The sequence below is a fragment of the Bubalus kerabau genome, chromosome 4 (genome assembly GCF_029407905.1).
Source record: "Bubalus kerabau isolate K-KA32 ecotype Philippines breed swamp buffalo chromosome 4, PCC_UOA_SB_1v2, whole genome shotgun sequence".
NCBI classification, from domain to species: domain Eukaryota; kingdom Metazoa; phylum Chordata; class Mammalia; order Artiodactyla; family Bovidae; genus Bubalus; species Bubalus kerabau.
The window spans coordinates 22,870,793-22,891,985 of record NC_073627.1 but is presented as its reverse complement, the minus strand read 5'-3'; the positions used below and the strand labels follow the sequence as shown (position 1 = coordinate 22,891,985).

The following is a 21,193-nucleotide window of genomic DNA, read 5'->3' as shown; positions in this document are numbered from 1 at the left end:
GGTGTCAGATGGTGGAGGTTCTGATGTTAATGGGAGAGTGAGGTTCTTGAGTATGATCTTTCCTTGCCATCTGTCACTTTTATACCCTGCTGAGGACTACTTTGAGCATGTGCAGGATTATTGTTGTTGTTTTTATCTCACTAGAAAATCAGTTCATTTTTAGCAAATTATATAATTGTGTTTATCTGGTAAATATTCCTATATTTAAAAATGGCACATTTCCTTTTCCTCTTGTATTCTGAGCTATCTAATTTGGTTAAAGCCAAGTGAATCAGCACCCATATTTCTTCCCTTATCTGATGTATCCTTCAAGTAGACTCATTATAAGACATTGTTTTGCTGGATTTCACAAGTTTTTATTTATGTATTTAACTCCAGGATAATATGCTGAGAGTGAGGACTAAATCTCCTCTGCTGTCAAAGAGGTTAAGAGCAATCATATGAAATGCTGGTGGGAAAATAGGATTAAAGACCCATCATAGATTAGGAGACAGGATCACTCATGTACAATGAAGAATACTCTGATTCCTTTGGACTACTGGATGTTCATTAAGGTGTTCAGTTCAGTTCAGTCGCTCAGTCAGTCCGACTCTTTGCGACCACACGAATCGCAGCACGCCAGGCCTCCCTGTCCATCACCAACTCCCAGAGTTTACCCAAACTCATGTTCATCAAGTCAGTGATGCCATCCAACCATCTCATCCTCTGTCGTCCCCTTCTCCTCCTGCCCCCAATCCCTCCCAGCATCAGGGTCTTTCTCAATGAGTCAACTCTTCACATGAGGTGGCCAAAGTATTGGAGTTTCAGCTTTAGCATCAGTCCTTCCAATGAACATCCAGGCCTGATCTCCTTTAGAATGGACTGGTTGGATCTCCTTGCAGTCCAAGGGACTCTCAAGAGTCTTCTCCAACACCACAGTTCAAAAGCATCAATTCGGCGCTCAGCTTTCTTTACAGTCCAACTCTCACATCCATACACGACTACTGGAAAAACCATAGCCTTGACTAGATGGACCTTTGTTGGCAAAGTAATGTCTCAGTTTTTTAAAAGATCCCAAAGGAAGCACCTATTTTCTTTATTGTGCTGTACTGGAGTGGGTTGCCCTGCCCTCCTCCAGGGGATCTTCCCGGTCCAGGAATGAATCCACGTCTCTTACATCTCCTGCACTGGCAGGCAGGTTCTTTACCACTGGCGCCACTTTCTTTATTGGTTCTATCTATAAAGTGTTTTCTTTATTGGATCTATTCAACTTGAAAGAGTTGTAGTGCAGTGATTCACTACTTCTAAATAGTAAAAACACCTTGGCATGATGGATCCTTTTTAACATTATTAAATTATTATTGAGATGTTCCTCAGAGATTACATATTATAAGTTTTTTTAATCTATATTTTAGTAGGTCAACATACTCAATGAACTATGTATAACTGAGTATTATTGAAGTATATTTTTTATATTATGAGGTATTGTCTCTTAGCAAGATACATTTGAGATTTTTCCTTGATATAAAGGAAAGATTAAGGGATTAAGGCTTAATTTCTTTCCCACATACACTCAAATAAGACAAATAAGACACACACATGAGGTTTGCAGCTATTTAGAGTGTGATTACTAAGCAAAATACGAATTATATATTTAAATCCATATACTTTTATGAAATATAACACTAATAGTTACTATTTTTGAGTGCCTACTACATGTTAGGAATTTTCTGAGTCTTATATAATTGTTATCTTGTTTACACTTCACAAGGACTCTGCGAGGTAAACACAATTTTCTTAATTCTTCTGACATGAAGTAATATGGCTCAGATAGATTGAAATCACACAGTAAGCAGGGAAGGTGGTTCTCCCATAGAACATTCAAAGAAGTTATGAATATTATACTCCTAAGTAATTTTCTTGCTGTCTCATTTGTGTAAATATGCTTTTTCCCTTGTCAACGCAGCAAACACTTGCTTGTACTTAAATGTCCAGCCAAGACACAAAATCATCTCTAATGTCTTTCTTGGTTTCTACCACATTCAAAATGAGTCCTTCCCTCCTTTTGTTTTAAGATATGCCTCTGATCTAGAGTATCACACTTGATTGTAACTAGTTTGTATGTCTATTTCCAGTCCTTCTGTTTGCCCCTATGAGGTCAAGCACTGTCTTATTCAGTTTTATAGATATGATACCCAGCAATTGCCCTGAGTGAATGTTAGTTGAATGACCATGGATTTATTGAAAACACAGGGCATTTACTTATCCTTTAACATGCTACAGATGATCTAGATGGATGGAAAAGAGAAGAGCAGACAATGGGGACATTATTGAATGAGGGCGTAGGTTGACTTATGATTAAGTAGATGACTTGTCTGGCTGGTAAATGTAGAAGAATAGAAAAAAAAATAATGTTCACTGATAGAATGAGAGAATTTAAAGATAATCTTGAATTTATACAAAGGAAAGTGGATATCATCATACAGTTGGGAGTAAGTTGTGAATCAATATCTCAGCTTTGTAAATATTACTTAGCTAGAGGTGGGTGGAGTGACAGAAAGTGGGAAGACAGGTGGTGGTTGCAGTCTAGGGGTGAGAGGTGAATGCCTTTCTGGGTTGGTTACAATGAGTGTGGTAAGGAAGATATTCAAGCAATAGATGTTTCTAAGAGAGTCAACTAGGACCACTTACAAGATGGGAATGGAAGCACTAGAAGATCTCATCATTAAAGAGGACTCAGTTTAATAGTTTTCAATGGTATACACATACATTTGGCAATTAAGTTCTAACAGTGAAAAGACAATTATTTGTAATGAAAAAGAAATACATAGGAATCCCCCATAAACAAAGTAAAAAAAAAAAAGACGAATAATGAACTGATGAATTGAAAATAAAATTACTTGCAATGTATGGCAAAGACAAAGAGTTAATGGCTTTAATATATAAAGCACTTATAAAATTAGATTCAATTAGATAAAAGACCTAAAATCTGATGGAAAATAAAATGCAGCTGTTTCTTCAACATATAAAGATACCGAATCTCACTCATAATAATAGGAATGAAATTATATGGGATACCACTTCGCACCTGTGAGACTGTCAAAAATTCAAGATCTGACAACATTCTCTGATCATAAGACTATGGAAATAAGTTTGCTCATAGTTTTCTTGTGATGATTTGATAATAATTAGCAGCATTATTCTTTGATTCAGCTATTCCAAGTCTATAAATTATCCAAAAAGTACTCAGGAAAAAATATGAAAACATGCAAGATTATTCATAGCAGTGCTATTTGTAAAAACAAAGCAACGATAAATCTGATGTCCTTCAATATGGTACTGGTGAATAAACTATAGTGTGTTCCCATTATGGAATAATATTAAGGTTGGTGCAAAAGTAATTGCGGTTGTGCATTGTTGAAATTTTCTGTTTGATATTGGAATACATTCTTAAATAAGTGTGGTTATGTTATGCATCATTTTAATGCACATTTATCACTTTGATTTTTGCTAATGACATTACTTGCTGTTTGTTTTATATTTATTTTAGACTATAGAAATGATGTTAGACAAAAAATAAATTTAAGCGATATTTTTATTCGAGTTTAAATGGGGTGTAAAGCAGCAGAGACACCTCACAACATCAACAATGCATTTGGCTCAGGAACTGCTAACAAACATACAGTGCAGTGGTGATTCAACAAGTCCTGCAAAGGAGATGAGAGCCTTGAAGATGAGGAACATGGTTGCTGGCCATCAGAAGTTGACAACGACCAATTGAGAGCAATCACTGAAGCTGATCCCCTTACAACTACACAAGAAATTGCCAAAGAACTCAACATTAACCATTCTGCAGTCATTTGGCATTTGAAACAAATTGTAAAGATGAAAAAGCTCCTTGAGTGAGTACCTCATGAGCTGACTGAAAATCAAAAAAATCATTTTGTCGTCTCTTACTGTATACAACAACAATGAACCATTCTCAATCAGATTGTGACATGTGATGAAAAATGGATTTTATATGACAACCACTGATGACCAGCTCAGTGGTTGCACTGAGAAGTTCCAATGCACTTCCCAAAGCAAAATTTGCAACCAAAAAAAGGTCATGGTCACTCTTTGATGGTCTGCTGCCCAACTGATCCACTACATTTTTCTAAATCCTGGCAAAACCATTACATCTGAGAAGTATACTCAGCAAATCAATAAGATACACTGAAAACTACAATGCCTTCAGCCAGTATTGGTTAACAGAAAGGGCCCAATTCTCGAAGACAATTACAGACTGCACGTCACACAACCAACACTTGAAAAGATGGAGAAATTGGGCTACAAAGTTTTGCCTCATCTGCCATATTCATCTGACCTCTAGCCAACCAACTACCACTTCAAGCATCTCAACAAGTTTTTGCAGAGAAAACACTTCCACAACTTTCAGGAGGCAGAAAATGCTTTCCAAGAATTCAGTGAACCCTGAAGCATGGATTTTTATGCTACGGGAATGAACAAACATTTCTCATTGGCAAAAATGAGTTGATTGTAATGGTTCCTAATAAAGATGTATTGAGCATAGTTATAATGATTTAAAATTCACAGAAACCATAATTACTTTTGAGCCAACCTGATATTCAGGGGTAAAAAGTGATAAGGAGAATCTGTACATGCTACTATGAAGTAATGTCTAGGATATATTGCTAAGATATGGTCAAGACAATGGATAAAATATCTGTAGTGTTCTATAATATCTCTAAAAGCAAGAAAATAAATATAGAAAATATTTGCTTACATTATTTTATTAAATAATGGAAGAATAAAGAAAGAGGAGATGAGAAAACAAGAAAGAGGGACTACACTTCCAGCTAAGAGGGAGTGATGGGGATTGGCTTGGCAATCAAGAGAGAACACTGGTGCCTTAGAGAGGGGAAGCAGCTAAGGTGATCCTAGGGCTGCCCCAGTTTATCTCTTGAAGAGAGTTTCTGGGATGCAGCTCCAAGAGGGAGAATCAGATAGAGCCTGGTAATTATGCTGACTTGAGATGGAGCTGGGATGAAGGAGGAAAGACAGCTAGAATTTGCAGGGCAGGATACTAGAGAGAAGGGAGCTGCATAGAGAACCCCAGAGATCCGCAGAAAGTCCACCTGGAATGTTGAGCTAATTACCGATCAGTGCATGCAAGCGAAGAAACTAGTCAAGGGCAGAGAACCCCCCCACTAGTCATCCCAGTAAAAGGCAGAGGGAGCAATCCTCAGAGCTAACACTGGGCCAGAAATAGTCCATGTTTCCATGATTCAGAGTGAAGAGCCTCATAAATCATGGTTAGAATACTCTGAAAGGTATTGACTCAAGAGTGAGGCAAATTTTTCTGGGCAAATTTTCTGTTCACAAATTTTTCTGGAGTAAAGCTACTCTGGTACTATTTCACACAGCTTACAAGTAAGTCTTGAGAGGATCAAACTATTAAGTAACTCAATTTCACCCCAGAACAATCAATTAATTGGACTCTATCAAAATGAAATTTTTTATTACCCTTTTGGGCAATAAAAGGGTAAGCCACATACTTGGAGAAAATATAGAACATAATCTAACAAATAATTTTTTTTATAGAACATATAAAGAACTCGAACTCTTACCATTCAATAATAAGAAAATGAATAACCCTCTACCTCCAAATGAACAAAAGATTTGAAATTCACCAATGAAAATACACAGAAGGCAAGGAAACCCAGGAAAAAATGTTCAACAACATTAACCATTAGGAAAATACAAGTTAAAATCACAATAACACTATACACACTCTGCGTACTAAGTTGCTTCAGTCATGTTCAACTCTTTATAGCCCTATGGATTGTAGCCTGCCAGGTTTCTCTGTCCATGGAATTTTCCTGGCAAGAATACTGGAGTGGGTTGCCATGCCCTCCTTTAGGAGATCTTCACGACCCAGGCATTGAACCCTCTTCTTTTCTGTCTCCTGCGTTGGCAGGTGGGCTCTTTACCACTAGTGCTATCTGGGAAGCCCACACACACCTACAATGGTTAAAATTAACAAGACTGACTTAGCAAACATTGATGTTAATGTGAAGTTATTGAAGCTGTTGTACAACGAAGGGACATCAAATGGCACAATCACTTTGTGAAACAGTTTGACACTTTCTTAAAGAGTTAAAGATACACCTACCATATGACCTAACCCTTCCACTTCAAAGTATTTACCCAAGAGAAATTTAAAGTATAGATCTGTACAAAGACTTGTTCACAAACGTTCATGGTGACTTTATTTGTGATAGAAAAAATAATCCAGAAACAACCCAACTGTCCATCAACAAGTGAGTGGATAAAAAAATGTTACAAGTCCACATTTCTCAGCAATAAAAAGAAATGAACTAGTAATACAGACAACCACATGAATCTCAGTCTAATTGGGCTGAGTGAATAGCCAGGCAAGATAGAGTACAGAGTGAAGAATTCCATTTACATGAAATTCCAGAAAATGCAAATAAATTTATAGTGACCAGAATGGCAGTTGCCCATGGGCAGGGGATGGGAGAGAAGCACACCCACAAAAGAGGGTGATGGGTGTCCTTTATCTTGATGGTAGTGTTGATTTCATGAGTATGCACATATAAAACAGAAAATTGTACATTTTAAGTATATGTAGGTTTTGTATGTCAATTGTATGTTAACAAGGCTGAAAAAAAAGTAATGGCAGTATTACTCATAATTTTTAAAAATCTTGACCCAGAGGGATGGTACGGGGAAGGAGGTGGGAGGGGGGTTCAGGATGGGGAACACGTGTATACCTGTGGTGGATTCATGCTGATGTATGGCAAAACCAATACAATATTGTAAAGTGAAAAAAATAAATAAAAATTAAAATACTTCTGTTAAAGAAAAAAAATCTTGACCATAAAGGGTGGAGGGAATAGGGTAGGGAAGACAAAGGATAAAAGGTTATCTCATGTATGAATACACCCTGTTCTGTAGCTTTGACTTTGAACCTATGCAAATATTTTGCAAAATTATAAAAAACAAATTTTCAAAAAGTTCTCAAAATTGTTAAAATAACAACAACTGCAACAAAGGAACCTAACTATATATCAAGGTATAACTTCAGGGACAGGAGCAGTTCCAAGATTGTTTTAAAAGCTAAAAAGCAATCTTGAGTTTATTTTCAGTAACTGTATTGTTTTTAATGTTGGTGATATTATTCTGAACTGGTATGCAAACATTGAGGGATAAACAAAGTGAGTTATTACACTGGTGTCACTGAGAACTGGTATTTGGGGCATTGGTAGAAAAGAGATTTGTAGGTAAAAGTATCTGAAGTTAAGTAAAAACCCTGTAGTTCTCAGTAGAAACTCATGCCATGGTCTGCCTTTATATTTATGTCTTCTAGTTGTAAACACTGAAAAGGCTGATAGAGAATGCTTTAGGAGTAATGAGCATTCTCATATTTCAATTTACGGTCTCAAACAGTGTTTCCTTCTGAAAGAAATAAGGACTCCTTGGAGAAATGAGTGATTAGAAATCTGGGGAAAGAAATATACAAATGAGTTTGGAATATCTTGTTATATTAAAAAGCAAGGAAGTCCTTGAGGACTACCAGATTCATTCACAAAAACCCAAGGCCAATTGGAAGTTGCTTATTTGAACATCACTTGGCATGTGAACTGGAATGGATTGATACACCGTCAAGTATATTGAAATCCATAAGTTCATATTGATGGGAATTTTAAAAAACTCTTTGGTTTCTTTTGAAGGAGGTACCCTGCTAAATAAAGAGAAAGACTCAAGCATTTATTTTGCCTTTTCTGCAGATACTATTCCTCAAGATAACCAAATACTGATGAGGGGAATTTTCTCTTTATGGAATTATTCTAGGTAATACATGGCAGAGGAATAATAGAACTGCAAAATGATGTTTTTGCTGTGGCTAATGAAGCAGGGGTTCTAGGCAATAATCACCCACAGCAGCTAATATCACAAAAAGAAAGACAACAAGACAATATGTGCTTCCTGATGGAAAAAGAACACCGCTAACTATGAAGCAGTCAGAGTCCTGCATATCTTTTGGGAATATAGTCTCTCATTAGCAAGTTCAGCCATTCTCTGGGCAAATTATGTTGTAGCAACTCTAGTCATACTGTTCATGAGGTTCTCAAGGCAAGAATACTGAAGTGGTTTGCCATTCCCTTCTCCAGTGGATCACATTCTGTCAGACCTCTCCTCCATGACCCGTCCATCTTGGGTGACCCTACACGACATGGCTTAGTTTCATTGAGTTAGACAAGGCTGTGGTCCATGTGATCAGATTGGCTAGTTTTCTGTGATTGTGATTTCAGTCTGTCTGCCTTCTGTCTGCTTATTTAACTTATATGCAGAGTACATCATGAGAAACGCTGGGCTGGAAGAAGCACAAGCTGGAATCAAGATTGCCAGGCGAAATATCAATAACCTCAGATATGCAGATGACACCACCCTTATGGCAGAAAGTGAAGAAGAACTAAAGAGCCTCTTGATGAAAGTGAAAGAGGAGAGTGAAAAAGTTGGCTTAAAGCTCAACATTCAGAAAACTAAGATCATGGCATCCAGTCCCATCACTTTATGGTAAATAGATAGGGAAACAATGGAAACAGTGACAGACTTTAGTTTTGGGGCTCCAAAATCACTGCAGATGGTGACTGCAGCCATGAAATTAAATGATGCTTGCTTCTTGGAAGAAAAGTTATGACCAAACTAGATAGCATATTAAAAAGCAGAGACATTACTTTGCCAACTAAGGTCCATCTAGTCAAGGCTATGGTTTTTCCAGTACTAAAGGAGATGCAACCAGTCCGTCCTAAAGGAAATCAGTCCTGAATTTTCATTGGAAGGACTGATGCTGAAGTTGAAACTTCAATACTTTGGCCACCTGATGCGAAGAACTGATTCACCTGAAAAGACCCTGGTGCTGGGGAAGATTGAAAGCAGAGGAGAAGGGGATGACAGAGGATGAGATGGTTGGATGGCATCACCAACTCGATGGACATGAGTTTGAGTAAGCTATGGAGTTGGTGATGGACAGGGAAGAGTGGCATGCTGCAGTCCATGGGGTTGCAAAGAGTTGGGCATGCCTGAGAGACTGAACTGAACTGAACTAGGCTTGATCCTCAGCTTGATCTACCCTCTAGCTGCAGGAGATGAGAGTAGATTTCTATGCTGCCAATGAAAGTTTCCTTTGGGCTTGAAAAGCAATGCCAAAGAATGCTCAAACTACTGCACAAACTACTGCACTCATCTCACACACTAGTAAAGTAATACTCAAAATTCTCCAAGCCAGGCTTCAGCAATATGTGAACGGTGAACTTCCTGATGTTCAAGCTGGTTTTAGAAAAGGCAGAGGAACCAGAAATCAAATTGCCAACATCCACTGGATCATAGAAAAAGCAAGAGAGTTCCAGAAAAACATCTACTTCTGCTTTATTGACTATGCCAAAGCCTTTGACTGTGTGGATCACAATAAACTGTGGAAAATTCTGAAAGAGATGGGAATACCAGACCACCTGACCTGCCTCTTGAGAAATCTGTATGCAGGTCAGGAAGCAACAGTAGAACTGGACATGGAACAACAGACTGGTTCCAAATAGGAAAAGGAGTACGTCAAGGCTGTATATTGTCACCCTGTTTATTTAACTTATATGCAGAGTACATCATGAGAAACGCTGGGCTGGAAGAAGCACAAGCTGGAATCAAGATTGCCGGGAGAAATATCAATAACCTCAGATATGCAGATGACACCACCCTTATGGCAGAAAGTGAAGAGGAACTCAAAAGCCTCTTGATGAAAGTGAAAGAGGAGAGTGAAAAAGTTGGCTTAAAGCTCAACATTCAGAAAACGAAGATCATGGCATCTGGTCCCATTGCTTCATGGGAAATAGTGGGGAAAGAGTGAAAACAGTTTCAGACTTTATTTTTGGGGGCTCCAAAATCACTGCAGATGGTGACTGCAGCCATGAAATTAAAAGACACTTACTCCTTGGAAGGGAAGTTATGACCAACCTAGATAGCATATTCAAAAGCAGAGACATTACTTTGCCAACAAAGGTCCGTCTAGTCAAGGCTATGGTTTTTCCAGTAGTCGTGTATGGATGTGAGATTTGGACTGTGAAGAAAGCTGAGCGCCTAAGAATTGATGCTTTTGAACTGTGGTGTTGGAGAAGACTCTTGAGAGTCCCTTGGACTGCAAGGAGATCCAACCAGTCCATTCTAAAGGAGATCAGCCTGGGTGTTCTTTGGAAGGAATGATGCTAAAGCTGAAACTCCAGTACTTTGGCCACCTCATGCGAAGAGCTGACTCATTGGAAAAGACTCTGATGCTGGGAGGGATTGGGGGCAGGAGGAGAAGGGGACAACAGAGGATGAGACGGCTGGATGGCATCACTGACTCGATGGACGTGAGTTTCAGTGAACTCCGGGAGTTGATGATGGACAGGGAGACCTGGCGTGCTGGGATTCATGGGGTCGCAAAGAGTCGGACATGACTGAGCGACTGAACTGAACTGAACTGAACTGTGGCTCAGGTGGTAAAAAGTCTGCCAGCAATGCGGGAGACCGGGTTTCAATCACTGGGTCAGAAGATTCCCTGGAGAAGGGAATGGCAACCCACTCCAGTATTCTTGCCTGGAGAATTCCATGGACTAAAAGAAGGCAGGCAGGCTACAGTCCATGGGGTTGCACAGAGACAGACATGGCTTAGCGACTAACACTTTGACTTCGACTTTAATGAAACTTCTGGCTTTTACATGTGTCCTTTCTTTTAATTTCTAACATATCACCTTTAACCTTTCATTGTGTTTTCTCCCAGCTACAAACATTCAGTTCCATTATTCTTATAATTATTAACTGATTTCACAGGTAGACAGTATGAAAAAGAGGTCCCATAGAGCATTAATTATTTCCAGATTTTGCAGAAGGTATCATTTCTTTGATTTTTATTCATGAATTCCTGAGAATATCTATTTTGTCTAAGAACTAAGGAGACTTACAATGAGACCTGAGCTGTGACTAGGGAGCTTAACCTCTATTGTGAAATTAACAAAGCCATGTTATTTATTCTACAAGTGTAGGTAAAATACAGTTGTCCAGAATGCATAAAAAATCTCAAAGAAGTGTATCATCACACTACATGTTTCATATAGGAAAGTGATAGTTTATTTTTGGCATAGGGTTACAACTTAGTAAAATTTGGGGAATAAAAATGATAAAGGAGAATTTTCACTGGAGCCATTAAGAGAGCAACTATAAAAATTCATAATACAGAAATATTGAAATTGAATTTTAGCTGTTTGATGACTTGAAGGCCAAAAGTTAAGAAGGAGAATTTGAAGTGAATTGATCAACACAAGAGTTGGTATGTTACTAATACAAACAAATTCACACTTGGATGAAGGGGAGAGGTCCAGACAAGTAGAATTTGGACTGATGCCAGAATGTGCTCACAGAGATAGTGGGCCTGTGGTGGGCTCATTAAAATCATGAGACCCAAATCAGTTCAGCAACATCAGCCCCAGCCCAGGTGTCCTAATGATCAGCACAAAAGAAGGGTCTGCATTAGTGGGGACAGAGGTAAACATGGACAGTGGTCACAGGGTGGCGGGCTTAGCAGCAAGAAGAAGGACAGCACACGGGGCGGGGGCAGGTGGAGATGACACAGGTGGGGCGATAGCAAGTGGTGTGGCAGGAGACCCGGCCACACACTGGGCGCAGGCAGCAGCTGGAGCCACAGCAAGAGGGGCGGCAGCAGCTGGAGGTTCGGGAGCAGGTGGGCTGGCAGCACACAGGCTGGCAGCACTGGGGCCTGCAGCAGCTGGAGATGCAGCAGGTGGGCCTGCAGCAGCTGGAACCGCAGCTGGAACCACAGCAGGAGGGGCGGCAGCAGCTAGAGATGCAGCAGGTGGGGCGAGGGCAGGTGGGCTGGCAGCAGACCGGGCGGCAGCAGCTGGACACACCACAGCTGGGGCGGCAGCAGGTGGTCCTGCAGCAGGTGGTCTGGCAGCAGCTGGGGCAGCAGCAGGTCTCCAGGCAGAGACTTCGGCCACAGCTCTGGTCAGAGCAGATGGAGCCACAGCAGGAGCTGACCATGGTGTCAATGGAAGGAGTGGAGTTCCACGAGTGGGCTTGCAAGAGGGTGGCTTCTTGTTTTTAACTGTTTCCTTACTCCTGTCTCTTTTTATACTCTGCTTTTAACTGGTCTTACCATGAGCAATGCTTTTTCCTTGTTATTTTTCCTTCTGGATAATCAATTAACATTACTACTAAGTTCATAATTGTGTTTATGAAGTTAATTATGTGAAAGCATCAATATCTAAGGCATCATTTCCTTTTTTCTATTGTTATGATTCACTGAATCTTGTTAAGCCGTGTGTAACCACTTTGTTTTTCTTCCTCTAATGTGTCTTCTACGTTGGAAATATCATGTGATATTCTATCACTGAGTTTTTATGTGTCACTTTTTTTCCTTCTTTGTGTATAACTCCATGATACTACTTTGAGAATGGCCCTGTCTCTTTTTATGTCAAAGTGGAAATAATGCATGCTACTGACAGGCAGAGTGCTGATAAGGAAATAAGAAGAAAGACTCTTGTTGGGGTTCTGTGTACAGTGCGGGGAGACTGTGGTGGGGAGGTAGGCTTATTGACACTTTTGTACAATGAGAGAAGACTAGGGTGTGTTTCCTGGCTGATTAGAGAGTCAGGGGGTTACAAAAGACTTCCAGTCTCATTGTAATGACTACCTCAAGAGTTAGCTTTTAATTTTTCCTTTTCAGTGGTAAGAACTTTTCCCTATAGTGTGCTAAAAATGAGTGGGTTTGACCTGTCTTCATAAGCCAACATATGCAATGAATTCTGCATTATACAGAAGGTTTCATTTAAAGCATCTTTTTCTTGTACTCTTTCAAAAATTTAAATTCAAGTCATTCTGGTTAAAGAGGCTATAAATAGGCAAGCCTTGCTTTTTATCCTCCTGCTCAAGCTTAGTCACTCAGTCATGTTCAACTCTTTGTGACCCTTCGGACTGTAGCCCTCCAGGCTCCTCTGTCCTTAGGATTTTTCAGGAAAGAATACTGGAGTAGGTTGCCATTTTCTTCTCCATGCTCCTTATCCTACAGACAGTCAAATATGTTAAAAGGCAAGATTTTGACAAGTAGTCAAAACACCAAAGCATGAGTTTCCAAAACAAGCATTATGTATTTAAAACAAGGATAAATTGGGAAATTGGGATTGTTGTATATACACTACTGCATATAGATAACTAACATAAAGAGAACCTACTGAATGGAAGGAATGATGCTAACTGAAACTCCAGTACTTTGGCCACCTCATGTGAAGAGTTGACTCATTGGAAAAGACTCTGATGCTGGGAGGGGTTGGGGTCAGGAGGAGAAGGGGACGACAGAGGATGAGATGGCTAGATGGCATCACTGACTCGATGGACGTGAGTCTGAGTGAACTCCGGGAGTTGGTGATGGACAGGGAGGCCTGGCGTGCTGAGATTCATGGGGTCGCAAAGAGTCGAACACGACTGAGCGACTGAACTGAACTGAACTGAACTGAATAGCACAGGAAACTTTACTCAATACTCTGTGTAAGGAAACAGCATCTAAAAAGAGTGGATATGCATGTATGTGTGGGCTTCCCTGATAGTTCAGTTGGTAAAGAATCTGCCTGCAATGCAGGAGACCCTGGTTCGATACCTGGGTCAGGAAGATTCGCTGAAGAATAGACAGGCTACCCACTCCAGTATTTTTAGTCTTCCCTACTGGCTCAGCTGGTAAAGAATCCACCTGCAAAGCAGGATACATGGGTTCGATCCCTGGGTTGGGAAGATCCCCTGGTGAAGGGAATGGCTACCCACTCCAGTATTCTGGCCTGGGAAATTCCATGGACTGTATAGTCCAAGGGGTCGCAAAGAGTTGGACACGACTGAGTGAATTTTACTTTCACTTTCATAAGTGTATGTGTAACTGGCTTACTTTGCTGTACAACAGAAACTAACATAACGTAAATCAACCATACTCCAATAAAATATTATAATAAAAAATATCCTGGGAAAAACTTCCGGCCAATATATTGGAACTAATATTTCTTTTTCACAATAGTTATAGATCTTTTGCCTTAGCTTAAACAGTTCTCTGAGTACTCTTAAATCTTAAAATGTTATTTTTGCCTTAAAATTATATATTTTATATTTGTTATTTCTTTCTTTCCAATAATATATCATCTATTAAAAGGCCAGAATAATGCCCAAAATAAATACAACAAGTATTACATACTTTCAAAAAAAATGAGATAATATAGATGGCTACTATTTGTAAGTGCTTGCCATGTGCCCAATATTCTGCTGAATGCTTTGTAATTATTATCTTGATTTTTCTTATCAAAGACCCCATAAGGTACTTGCTATTCTCTAAGAGTCCACATAAGAATGAATTAAGATTGCAAAGCCTATAATCTTAATAGTCTATAAAGTATGTGCATGTGTGCGTGAGCACTCAGTCTTGTCCAACTCTTTGTGACCCCATGGACTGTAGCCCACCAGGCTCCTGTGTTCCTGGGATCCTTCAGCCAAGAATACTGGACTGGGTTGCCATTTCCATCTCCAGGGGATCTTCCTGATCAGGGACTGAACTACATCTCTTGTGTCTCCTGCATTGGCAAGCAGTTTCTTTACCAGTTGAGCCACTGTGGAAGCCAGTCTTTGAAGTATCAGATCAGATCAGATCAGATCAGTCGCTCAGTCGTGTCCGACTCTTTGCGACCCCATGAATCTCAGCATGCCAGGCCTCCCTGTCCATCACCAACTCCCAGAGTTCACTCAGACTCACGTCCATCAAGTCAGTGATGCCATCCAGCCATCTCATCCTCTGTCGTCCTCTTCTCCTCCTGCCCCCAATCCCTCCCAGCATCAGAGTCTTTTCCAATGAGTCAACTCTTCACATGAGGTGGCCCAAGTACTGGAGTTTCAGCTTTACCGTCATTCCTTCCAAAGAAATCCCAGGGCTGATCTCCTTTAGAATGGACTGGTTGGATCTCCTTGCAGTCCAAGGGACTCTCAAGAGTCTTCTCCAACACCACAGTTCAAAAGCATCAATTCTTCGGCACTCAGCCTTCTTCATAGTCCAACTCTCACATCCATACATGACCACTGGAAAAACCATAGCCTTGGCTAGATGGACCTTTGTTGGCAAAGTAATGTCTCTGCTTTTGAATATGCTATCTAGGTTGGTCATAACTTTCCTTCCAAGGCGTAAGCATCTTTGAATTTCATGGCTGCAGTCACCATCTGCAGTGATTTTGGAGCCCCCCAAAATAAAGTCTGACGCTCTTTCCACTGTTTCCCCATCTATTTCCCATGAAGTGATGGGACCGGATGCCATGATCTTTGTTTTCTGAATGTTGAGCTTTAAGCCAACTTTTTCACTCTCCACTTTCACTTTCATCAAGAGGCTTTTGAGTTCCTCTTCACTTTCTGCCATAAGGGTGGTGTCATCTGCATATCTGAGGTTATTGATATTTCTCCCGGCAATCTTGATTCTAGCTTGTGTTTCTTCCAGTCCAGTGTTCCTAATTCCACACCTTTGATCATGCTGTTATATCTCCTTAGAATGTTCTTTTTCCTATAACAACTCAGTACTTTTTTATTTTTCATTTGAGTTCCAGTTTAGAAGTCTCTTCTTATGGTTTTCCTTGACATATTTAAAGAAAAATCATCTGCTCCTCCATTTTACTTCATTACATTTGCAACACTAGAATTTTGCACATTGGACTATACCTAAATGTCTGTCTCCAGCTGGACAGTAAATACCTGAGGTGAACTCTTGGACCATATATCATCATCAACATGCATGGAATGGAGCACATCACCAGTGTTTTCTTTGCATTTCTAGGAATCACTTTCTAAATTTGTTTGTGTAATTACACAAAGTATGTGTGGCTCCAAACTAAATTCTACAACTCCAGGCTTATCCAAAGAAGTTATTCCTAATCCCTCTGTGCATTCCCTTGCTCCCCATAGATAGTCATTTTTATAATTTAAAGTTTTCCTTCTTATTGCTATTTCAAAAACATTTTTGCATATCTGTAGCTCCTTTGTTTCTTGGATAAATGGTATATAATATACACACTTGACTCCAAGTTGCTTTTTTCTCATTTAACAATTTATCCCAGAGATTACTTTATAGTAGTATGTTCAGATATTCTTCATTCCATTCTCAGCCACAAAGTAGCCCATTCTCTGGACATAATGTGGCTTATTTAGCCTGTTCCATGTATTGGTATCATCAATTGATCAATTTGTTGGTTTTAATCAAGTAGTTTTTACTATATATATAATATATATAGTAACATAAAGTATAATATATATAAAATATACTGATATCTTCATGGATCACAGCCTTGTCATGGTGAAGGGGCTTGCATAACTCAATGAAGCTATGGGCCATGTCATGCAGGGATACCCAAGATAGACGGGCCATAGTGAAGAGTTCTGACAAAAATTTCCTCCTCTGGCCTGCCAGAGGAGGAAATGGCAAACCACTCCATTATTCTTGTTATGAGAAGAACCCCACAAATAGTATGAAAAGGCAAAAAGATATGACACTGGAAGATAAGACCCCAGGTGGGAAGGTATCCAATATGCTACTGGGGAAGAGCAGAGGGCAATCACTAATAGCTCCAGAAAGATGAAGCAGCTGGACCAGAGTGGAAATGACACTCAGTTATGGATGTGACTAGTGGTGAAAGTAAAGTCTGATGCTGTAAAGAACAATGTTGCACAGGAACCTGGAATGTTAGGTCCATGAATCAGGATAAATTGAATGTGATCAAGCAGGAGATGACAAGGGTGAACATCCACATCTTAGGAATCAGTGAGTGAACTAAAATGGACAGGAATGGGTGAATTTAATTCAGATGACCATCATATGTACTCCTGTGGGCAAGAATCCCTTTGAACAAATAGAGTAGCCCTCACAGTCAACAAAAGTGTCTGAAATGCAGTACTTGGGTACGATCTCAAAAATGACAGAATGATCTTGGTTCATTTCCAAGCAAACCATTCAACAATAATCCAAGGCTTTGCCCCAACGACTGATGCCAAAGAAGCTGAAGTTGACTCTTTCTATGAAGACCTATAAGACCTTCTAGAACTGACACCAAAAAGAAAATAAATAAATAAAAGATGTCCTTTTCATTGCAGGGGATTGGAATGCAAAAGTAGAAAGTCAAGAGATACCTGGAGTAAGTTTGACCTTGGAGTACAAAATGAAGAAGGGCAAAGGCTAACAGAGTTTTGTCAAGAGAATACATAACACACTGGTCACAGCAAACACCCTTTTCCAACCACCCAAGAGACGACTCTACACATGGATGTCATCAAATGGTCAATTCCAAAATCAGATTGATGATATTCTTTGCAGCAAGTTCTATACGGTCAGCAAAAACAAGACCTGGAGCCTGACTGTGGCTCAGATCATCATCTCCTTATTGCAAAATTCAAGCTTAAATGGAAGAAAGTAGGGAAAACCTTTAGGCCATTCAGGAATGACCTAAATCAAATCCATTATGGTTATACAGTGGAAGTGATGAATAGATTCAAGAGATTAGATCCAGTAGACAGAGTGCCTGAAGAACTGTGAACTGAGGTTTGTAACATTGTACAGGATGCAATGACCAAAACCATCCCAAAGAAAAAGAAATGCAAGAAGGCAAAGTGGTTGTCTGAGGAGGCTTTGCAAATAGCTGAGGAAAGAAGAGAAGTGAAAGGCAAGGGAGAAAGGGAAAGATATACCCAACTGAGTGCAGAGTTCCAGAGAATAGCAAGGAGAGATGAGAAGGTCTTATTAAGTGAGCATTGCAGAAAACACACAAAAACAATAGAAGGGGAAAGACTAGAGATCTCTTCAAGAAAACTGGAGATATCAAGGAAACATTTCATGCAAGGGTGGACATGATAAAGACAGAAACAGTAAGGACCTAACAGAAGCAGAAGAGATTCAGGAAGAGGTGGCAAGAAAACACAGAAGGACTGTATGTAAAAAGTCTTAATGACACAGATAACCATTATGGTGTGGTCACTCACTTTGAGTCAGACCTCCTGGAGTATGAAGTCAAGTGGGCCTTAGGCATATTTACTATGAATAAAACTAGTGGAGGTGATGAAATTTCAGCTGAGCTATTTCAAATCCTAAAAGATGATGCTGTTTAAAGTGCTGCATTTGGAAAAAGCAGTGACCCCAGGACTGGAAAAGTTCCATTTTCGTTCCAACCCTAAAGAAAGGCAATGCCAAAGAATGTTCCAACTACTGTACAATTGTGTTCATTTCACATGCTAGCATGATTATGCTCAAAATCCTGCAAGCTAGGCTTCAGCAGTTAGTGAACTCAGAACTTCCAGATGTACAAGCTGGATTTAGAAAAGGCAGAGGAATCAGAGATCAAATTGCCAACATTTGTGGATCACAGAAAAAGCAAGGGAATTCCAGAAAAGCATCTACTTCTTGCTACATTGACTATACTAAAGGCTTTGTGAGGATCACAATAAACTGTTGAAAATTCTTAAAGAGATGAGAAAAACATACCACATTACCTATCTCTGGAGAAACCTGTATGAGGGTCAGGAAGCAACAATTAGAACTGGGCATGGAACAACAGAGTCGTTCAAAATTGGGAAAAGAGTATGTCAAGGCTGTATATTGTCACTCTGCTTATATAACTTATATGCAGAGTACATCATGCAAATTGCCAGGCTGGATGAATCACGGGCTGGAATCAAGATTGCAGGGAGAAATAACAACAACCTCAGATATACAGATGATACCACTCTAATGACAGAAGACGAAAGCAACTAAAGAGCCTCTTGATGAGGGTGAAAGAGGAGAGTGAAAAAGCTGACTTAAAACTCAACATTATAAAAACCAAGATCATGGCATTTGGTCCCATAACTTCATGTCTAATAGAAGGGGGGAAAGTGAAACAGTCACAGCTTTTATTTTCCTGGGCTCCAGTATCACTGTGGATGGTGACTGAAGCCATGAATTTAAAAGACGCTTGCTCTTTGGAAAGAAAATTATGACAAACCCAGAAAGTGTATTATTAATAAATAGTAGAGCCATAACTTTGCTGACAGAGGTCCATATAGTGAAAACTATGATTTTTCCAATATGTGAAAGTTGGACCATAAAGAGGGCTGAGCACCGAAGAATTAATGCTTTTGAATTGTGGTGCTGGAGAAGACTCTTGAGAGTCCCTTGAACTGCAAGGAGATTCAACCAGTCAATCCTAAAGATAATCAATCCTGAACGTTCATTGGAAGGACTTATGCTGAAATTGAAGTTCCCATACTTTGGCCACTGGTTGAGAAGAGCTGACTCATTGGAAAAGAGTCATCTGATGCTGCAAAACATTGAAGGGAAAAGGAGAAGAGGGTAGCAGAGGATGAGATGTTTAGATAACATCATTGAGTCAATGGGCATGAATTTGACCAAAGCCTGGGAGATAGTGAAGGACAGGGGAGCCTGGACTGCTGAGTCCATGGGGACACAAAGAGTCAAATCAGTGTAGCAACTGAACAACAACAAAATAGATAATGAATGGTGATGTATAGTGTATGGTGAATTATATATATACATATTTAATGTATATATTAATACATGTATCTCTGTACCTTTATATATAATCTTTCATTATTTGCTTTATCTTCTTTTCTCTTAGTATGTCTTTTAATATTTAGGAAAGTATGTATTTTGCACTGACAATTGCCTTTATATAAATATCTATATATAATATTCTATGAGCCCAATTTATAGGCTACTGTCAGCTGATTCTCTACTTTCAGAAAAACTTTTAAAACCTTTTAAAAGGGGACTCTGTCCCCATTTGTAGCACTAATACCTGCATCTAAAGAATGGCTCAAAAGCTCATCTTATTTGTATAAGTAAAAGCATAGAAGAAAAAAAAACTATGCATAAACTTGAGTGGATAAATGTATAGAAAAAATATTTACAAGTAAACACACCAAACAGTGATTTTTTCTGAGAAAGTCCACTTCAATGTCACCCCATTAGTGCAGAGAGTTTGTTCTGTGTTGTTTTCCCCAGATACTTCAGTGCCTTTAACAGTGTCTCACATTTAATAAATATCCAAGAATGAATGAAAGAAAAGAATGACATCTGGAAGGAACCACTGAAAGCAGCCAAACTTTTCAGTGAAAATATTGGCTCCCATTTTCCTACAGAAACAGTTGACAGGAGCTCAACGCTACTCTCAGATGTGGTCATGCAGACTGCAATTTGCCAGTTTCCAGCAAACATGTTGTCTTATCAAAGACCTGCTTCACTTGTTTAGGTCACCTATCTGTCCTTTGAGTACGTGTAGATTTAAAACGTCCTTCAGGAAAAAAAAATCACCACTGAGGTCCTATTGTAAATAGGGGAGAATCAGTGCACACTTGGTTTGCTGCATGGATGACACGGATAGCATTGAGTGCAAGTCTGAATATAAACTTGCAGACTGTTAAATAGCACATTGTGTAGCTATCATAGCTGATGTGATGCCTGAACCATATACTGTGTTCTTTTTGCTTTTATATACGAGAAGTTCTCCAAACTACTTTTCACTTTTTTGTTCGTTTCCCAGGGCTAGGATTTATAGTGTTAGCTGATTTGCTCATGAAATTAGCAGGCACCTAGGAAAGAATTAGATAGTGAATGACTATCACCGAGAAGTGGCAAGGCCCTGCTGTGTGTCCTGCTGGTGTAGTTTGTCTAGCAACAAAGACAAATCTTAAAGGAGAAAAAAGTCACAATGAATTTTTATTACAGGAAAGTATCACTTTATTTTGGTACAGAAATATATCAGGTTACAGAAAAGTCTTAGGAAAAGAAGTTAGAAGAATGAGTTTACCAATTTTCAGGTGAAAGGGGAAAATCTGTTACTGGAGAAGTGCTCCATGCCATATCCATCTCCTTCAACAGCTTGGTCTGGTTCCTCACGGGAATTATGAAGCCCAGTTTAGCTGAGCAACATCAACCCCAAAGGAGGGTCTGCATCTATGGGGACAGAGGTAAATGGAGACAGTGGTCACAGGGCAGCGGGCTCAGCAGCAAGAAGAGGGACAGCACAAGGAGTCTGCTTCTGTGATAAGATGGATAAAGAGGAGAGGGTGGGTTCAGAGAGGTGGC

At 39.6% G+C, this 21,193-nt stretch overlaps 1 protein-coding gene across 1 annotated transcript; it reads right to left on the bottom strand.

Annotated features, from left to right (window-relative positions):
- Nucleotides 1-11,613: 11,613 nt before the first annotated feature.
- On the bottom strand, nt 11,614-12,096 carry LOC129649001 (keratin-associated protein 4-8-like). Its single transcript, XM_055575913.1, has one exon. The coding sequence runs from the start codon at nt 12,094-12,096 to the stop codon at nt 11,614-11,616; it is 483 nt and encodes a 160-aa protein (XP_055431888.1).
- Nucleotides 12,097-21,193: the final 9,097 nt, after the last annotated feature.

Bases quoted from the DNA above. Each gene is read 5' to 3' on its own strand.
- LOC129649001 (XM_055575913.1), bottom strand. From the start codon at position 12,096: ATGGTCAGCTCCTGCTGTGGCTCCATCTGCTCTGACCAGAGCTGTGGC.